The sequence below is a fragment of the Labrus mixtus genome, chromosome 12 (assembly GCF_963584025.1).
Source record: "Labrus mixtus chromosome 12, fLabMix1.1, whole genome shotgun sequence".
NCBI lineage: Eukaryota > Metazoa > Chordata > Actinopteri > Labriformes > Labridae > Labrus > Labrus mixtus.
The window spans coordinates 16,305,833-16,312,954 of record NC_083623.1 but is presented as its reverse complement, the minus strand read 5'-3'; the positions used below and the strand labels follow the sequence as shown (position 1 = coordinate 16,312,954).

Here is a 7,122-nt window from a genome sequence, read left to right as displayed (position 1 = left end):
TGACAACATAGTTCAGTGTTTCCCCTAGGTTTAAAGCGTTGGGGGGGGGGGGAATCTTGGTGTTCATGTGTTACTTTTAATGACAGCTGTCTTTTTCTAATGGAAAGGTATCCTTAAATGACTTCTTTCCCTGATTACGGACTCTATCCATTATCCTATCCCTACAATAAAGGCACAAAAAGCCCAAAAAACAAATCTTAAAAAAAATAAAAATAATAATAATATATATATATATATTTTTTTTTTTACTTGACCTTCAGGGGGGGCGCCCCCCCTGAAAATTTGATTTAATTACGTTTATCTCTAAAGCTGGGATTTATCATGTCATTGTGTTGTTTGACCAGAAGATGGCTCTATTCTCTCTTTTATTTCATCTTGTAGAGGCATGAGCTGAGGGTCAGGAATGAAAGTTAATCATACAGATAGAACAAAGGTCAGCCATGCAAATCACCAGCGAGAAATTTTATCAATAACAATGATAACAATGTTAATGGTAAATCATACTGTAAAGTGTTTTGACAAAAACATGTAAGAGACGAATAGTTAGCAATTTCACCATTTTATTATTCATTTTGAATATACAATAATCTGTCTTGCAACATACAAAACTATCACATTTCTCAGAGTAAAACGTTTGTATATAAAACATGACACTTCATGCACAGCGTCAATCTTATCACACTGCAGATACCCGAGTTGTGTAAATACATGAATCTGAAACTCTCTCTGTAGTTTTGTTTACAGGAAAAAGCTTTAATAATGATTTGTTTCCAGAAGATTCCTGAAGTGACACCTGAGGCAGCCCAATGCCAGTAATTACTTAAATTATGACTTCAAGCGGGCAGAACAACAAACAAAGAGCATCAAAAAGAGGAACAACATTAAAAAAAAAGGAGCATCAGCATTAAAACGTGATTTATGTAACATTGTTCTGAATAAGAAAAATATACCAAAGTGAAAGTTTAAGTATTCACTTCACAATTAAACCAACCTCAGCTTACAATGATTTAGGCGGAAATGACAGCAGCAGCAACAGCAACAGCTTGTGGATTAGATGACATAAAATATCCACACAAGCCTCTAAACATTTTAATTCAAAATGAACAATAGACATGCACAGATAAAATCGACATAAACTTCACTATTTAAAGAATCTCTAGGTTGACTTCATTACATACAGTATATGAACATATTAAGACATTAACTCTAATATTTCCTTCATTTTTATAACTTATTCAGATATAGTGGTAGTGAAATAGTATTAACGTAGGTGCCTGAGTAATTGAGGCCCTTATCACATTATGATTCTGTAACGGTTTAACTGCTGAAGCTGAACAGACTGAATCGATACAACCTACAACCAACCTACACACAGAAACACTGTACATATCCCTGTTCACCTAAGGCCTCCCATGACTGTACGTTGTCGAGTCATGGGAGGCCATAAGTAAACTTTTGTCACACAGATGATCATAATAAGCAGCGAAAAAAAGAGAAAACACAAAAGTGAAATTCTCTATAGGGTTATTGTACTACACGTAGGAGGTTTAGATGATTTTTCATTTGGTGCACAGAAAAAAAAATTATTCATTTGTATTAGGCAATTTTTGAAGAATAAAATTAAAAAGCCACACACACGTCCAGGACAGCCCATTAATGTTTGTTTGGCTGACATCTGGATTTTTCAACCATCACATTGCACTTCAGTTAATCAGTAAGACTTAATTTCAATCACAAATAAACACGGAATCAACTGATTATGTTTAGCTGAACACTTGATCACAGTTTGACTACCATAAAGCACATTAACTATCTTGACTATAATAATAAAAACAGAAACAATCACAGGTATAAAAGAAAAAAACAATAACTGCAGTATTAAGTGATCCATAAGAACTTAGTTTTGTCATATATATTCTAAATAAAACTGATCTTTTATTACAAACTTCCATTTTATACATGTAAAGTGTAAGTGCAAAAAAAGAGTGGTAAAAGAGCTAAATATTTATTGCGATGAATATCATCTACTCATTCAACGATATTACTAAGTTCCATTTGCTCAAAAGGTTATCTGTCTCCCACCCTAGTTCCCCACCTGTCTCCTTCTCTCTCTGCGCCTCGGCCTTCTCCTCTGACCCTTGTCTGACAAACACATTTTCCAACCTTAATCCGGCCTCCCTTACACTCACCTCTTCCTCTGCTTCTCCTTCAGCCTTGCTCTCCCTCCCGTTCTCTCGCTGCATCAACCCAGCTTCCTTTTGGAACTCCATCCCCACTTCTGGCAACGCTAGCTTCCCTGTTTCAGGATCCCACTCAATACATATAGTTCCCCCCTCCTCCTCATCATCCTCTGATCTGTGTGCAGCAGCCATACTCAGAACACCATAGTCATCAGGTAAGTAATGTGATTGGTCAGATTGGGAGGTAGGCATGTTTATGATGTTCTGAGAGGCATAAGCAGAAAGTAGGGGTTCTCTCTCACTCCTGCCTTCCTCTTTACCTTCATTATTCTTTACATTTGTTTGTACTTTAGCCATATTTTCTACTATCCTGTCATTCTTCTTTGATTTCACATGTAAAGGGATACTGAAGAGGCCAGTTTGTGGAGTTTTGTTTATAAATAAACCTGAAAACTCTTCATCTTCCTCCTCCTCTTTATCCAACTCTACTGCACCCTGAAGAACCGACGACTGTGCTGAACTCTGGTACAGCAAAACTGAATTTACCTGTAAACATGCATGTGCCTGTGCAAGTGTGCTCACCTCTGTCCGTGCCTGTATCGGCATGTGTGTTTCTGAGCATGATTTGGTCGACTTTTGCGAAAGGTAGGACTTTGCCTGAGAAGCGTAAGCAGTAGTGGAGTGTTGATCCTCAGCTTTCCACCCTTTCTCGTCGTTACACTCTACTGCAACACAATTCTGGGATTCATCTCTGTGATTATTTCCATTGATTCCTCCATCATCAGCAGCTTTGCCAACAAATCCATAGTCGATGGACAAATGATCCCAGGGTTCCTCGGGCTCTAGAGGTGTGTCTGACCCCTGGGGAGCATATCCGGGTGGGGGTTCTGCGATGTGTGGCTGTTTTTTGGAGTATGTAGGGTCTGATATTCCGTTTTCTGGTTCTGATGGTAGCCCGACTTTGAAGAGGACGACACTTTGAGCTTCAGGGGAAAATGTCAGAGGGGGGGGATAAAAAGATGGCGGGTTCTGGAGGATGGAGGAGGAGGAGTGTGGTGTTAAAAGATTGCCCCCAAAATGTTTGACATAAACATAACACAATTGACTTTGTGTGATGCAATGTATGCAATACATACAGACCAATTACACAATTAAAATGAGTCATGGATTTGATACTGTTGCATCACATTTAAAAAAAGTGGAAATTCTACCAGCAGAGACATAGCTAGAATATGTATTATTGTTATTTATTGATACAATATGCTTTTTTCATGTGACTTTAAATAGCAGTGAGTTCAGGTTTTGCCTAATTTAAGCATCCCGCTGGTGGTAAGGAGTTAAATTGGAGTTTTCATTACATAAATGAAAATGACAAGACAGAAAGTACTAAATTAACTTTGTATTTTTGCATTTTTTGTGTGTTTGCTGTACCAGTATATAAGGGCTCTTCTGTCCTTTCCCGGTCAGGTATTGATAGAGAAAGTAGCCAATCACCACCAGCAAACAAATGCACACAGTTGGAACAACAATACCCACAACCACCATCAGCAGCTTGGCAATCAAAGGGTCTGGAGAGACACAAACAGCATCACAAAAATACAAACATGAGTCAAAACGGTCCGCACACGGGATATTATCTGAAGTTACGTCAGAATTTATTGTGTGAAACAAAAAGTGCACTTTTATCAAGATGTAAACAGCACAGTCTCTCACACAAACATAATAGACATCACACATCAACCTGTCCTTTACTTCTGTAACAGGTTTCATCACATTCCTTTCTACCTGTCAAACAGGGATTAAGTATTCAGACACACACAGAGACTGAATGTTGCTGTACCTGGAGGAGTGGTTATGCAGTTCCATTCTGAGGGCTGGCAGTGGACGGGCATGGAGAGGAATCTTGTCTTGGCAGAGAAGCAGTACTCCGTGTCATAATCCATCAGACGATATTTGTAGTGACTGGAGTCGAATGGGAAATTGCTCTACGAACATACGCACACAGATTAGTCAGTGCTATAGAAGAGCTTTAGCTGTGCTTGATGTTACAGTCATACCTGTGCCATGAGGTTGCGGCAGACTGGGACTTTTGTTTGTTTTTTACTCACCATCCTGCCGCGACGGATGTTGTGGACAGAGAGGTTGTAAGTCATCTGAGCGTATAGTGTTGCCATGGAAACTGCTGGAGTTTGATTGTTAAGCTGATATCTCATTGGTCCCTTCACCGTAATGATGGCATTGTTTCCCTCCATGTCCACGGAAACCAGCGGAGGGCCAAATATAGCTAGAAAGATAGAACAAATATTTGGTGTTGTAAGATTTGATATATTTGAGGCGGATATTTAGATTTAGAGTCACTACAAAGTTCAAGTTGAACCAAAAGATGTATAGTCTCGATCTTTAAACGCAAATATGTCAGCCTTTTTTTCAGCCTTCCTTGTAATGTCTTGTTTTTTAGACAGTATAGCTTAAACTTACTGTCTGACTTTGGGTCGAATCTCCTCCACGTCGTGGCCCATTTTGAGAATGCTCTCCTGCTCTTGGCTTGAACCCTGGCATGGTATCCTTGTTCCAGATCCCACGTCTCATTGCTCAGGTCACACCAGTGGCGCCCAACTTCTCTACAGTGCCACGCTGACCTCCAGTGCACCCGTTTTCCTTTGCTGCCCTCGACACTGTCCCCATAGCTGGAAAAGACCAAAGAAGACCATGCGGGTCAGAGCAGAATAGATGGCGTAAGCTTTAAAAAAAAAAAAGAATAAACACTCCTATCAATTTTCAATTCCCTCAAGCAAGAAACATGATCACACATGGCTGTTTTTCCTTTTGTTTCTGCACCCATCTTGTTTCGCTGCTTCTTTTTTGTTTGTAAATCGTGAGAGACTTGCTTCAAGCTTCCCTTAAGCTTTCACCAAGTTGTCTACACAAAGTTTCATTAAGATTAATGCAACAAAAGGGAAAAAACGTAACTTGAAACCTGTCGACCAACATTCTCACTTTAAACATTAAAAACTTTACTTACATGGCATACTGCACTGTGTAGAGTGTGTCATTCTTTGTGCCATTTCCTGGAGACCACTGCAGCAAATTCCTCAGATTGACTGAAGAGAAGAAGACATTGGTGGGGCTGGGAGGAAAGCATGAGACTGAGGAGAAAAGACAATGAAAGTTTGAGAACGATGAATGAAAGACATTTGATTTGAACTAATTTCTATCATGTTCAACATTTTCCATTTATGTGATACAACAACAAGTGTGGAGAAAATGTTATCCCTGTTTTACTATCTCCCAGGGTGGTTGACTCACTCTTATACTTCTTGTTTTTAATGGTACTACAATGGTACTTTCCATCACCTCACATTGGCTTTGTTAAAAAGGCCCTTTGTCTTTTAGCCCCAGTTGCTGTTTTTCAAGGCTTTAAAGGGTTCCATTTACGCATTGTTGCCTGTGTTTCCACTTTCCACCAAGGTGCAAAGTACTCTGCTGACGTCTGAAAGAGTTTTTCTTTTTTTTAAGATTAATTTTTTGGGTCATCTGTGCCTTCATTTGAGAGACAGGACAGTGAATAGAGCCGGGGAGATAGCAAGTGGTAAATGACATACGGGAAAGGAACCCCAGGTCGGATTTGCCTCTCGCCTCGAGGATTGCAGCCTCTGCACATGGGGCCCACAAACCAACCACTGGCGATCAGTGAAAAAGTTTCTAATAGCTTTGAGTCAGTGCTACAAGTCCCACCCCAAAGACCCTGTAAGAAAGTAACACCCTCTAGCATAGTGGAAACTAAGTCCCAGGACTTAAAAAAACATGGTCCCTGCAGAGGTAAACACAGCTATAGTTGCGATATGGTTCAATCTGCTGTCATTAAAACACCACAAGCCAAAACAAAGTTATAAATTAAAAAACATTTCAGCTCTCTTTACATTTCCTCATGTGATTCTATTGATGAAAGTTAGTTTGATCATGAAGATCAGCTGTAGAGATTACTGCAACTTTGATCTACATGTCTTGAACTTAAAGTAGAGCTCTATTCATTTCTAGTCGATATACTGGTGCACACAAAACTTGACCTGACTGTGATTCATTCTTAGTATGGACAATCTATGTCAAGGAGCCCCCTATGTCATGGGCTTAGAGCCAATGCAGCTTGCAATGATGACAATGATTGAATTATAGTTATTGAATAAACATAACTAAACTCAGTGAACAAACAGAGATTAAACAGAATGAAAAAAAAGTTTACAGAGTGACATTTAAAGGAATCAATCATTCAACAACTGAATAATATTTCACTTGCAGGTTATAAGCAATGGCGTGACTAAGCATTCAGTTTAGTCAATGAATCATCTACATTTTCTCTCTCTCTCTCTCTCTCTCTCTCTCGGGAAGCAGCAACCAGAGTAGAAACTAAATAGCATTGGAAATTAAATAAAACTATAATTAATTTATCATATTATCAGTTGTAGTCATTTAAACAGGCCAAATAAAAAGTGAGACAAAGAAAGAAAATGAATTAATTAAATAACAGCAACTATGTCAAAGTAGCCTTTTGTTATGTTGGTTGAATGTAGGCCTACCTGTGCAGTACAGAGCCCCCAAGTTCAGAAAAATGAACACTGTCCACATGTCAAGGAGAAGTGGGCATTTCTTCACCAGAAACTCAACATTTTCAGTCTCCCGGCAGCTCTGTTGAGGGTTCTTCCACTGGTCCGTCAGCTGTGTCCGTCCGTTACCTTCTCAGGTACACGGAGCACCTGTTAGAAGCCCGATGATACTCCGGTAAACTTAGAAAACAAACAAATGGCGTGTTTCGACGAAGCAAGTCGCCATGACCATGACCATGACCATGACGGCCAAACTGTACACGCCAATGATTAACAGGTAAAGCTCCCAACTCGGAACGGCTGGTTTCAACGAGGAAGGAATGTGACCTCACCTGTTTGTG

General features: G+C 39.5%; 1 protein-coding gene across 1 annotated transcript; it reads right to left on the bottom strand.

Moving 5' to 3' along the window:
* Positions 1 to 540: 540 nt before the first annotated feature.
* Positions 541 to 7,025, bottom strand: il20ra (interleukin 20 receptor, alpha). The gene is made up of 7 exons (XM_061052314.1): positions 6,755 to 7,025; positions 5,203 to 5,326; positions 4,659 to 4,867; positions 4,289 to 4,464; positions 4,021 to 4,165; positions 3,612 to 3,748; positions 541 to 3,209 (listed from the first exon to the last, which is right to left on the bottom strand). Exons 1-7 carry the CDS (start codon positions 6,801 to 6,803, stop codon positions 2,025 to 2,027), a joined length of 2,025 nt encoding a protein of 674 aa, XP_060908297.1. The 5' UTR covers positions 6,804 to 7,025; the 3' UTR covers positions 541 to 2,024.
* Between the last annotated feature and the right edge of the window lie 97 nt (positions 7,026 to 7,122).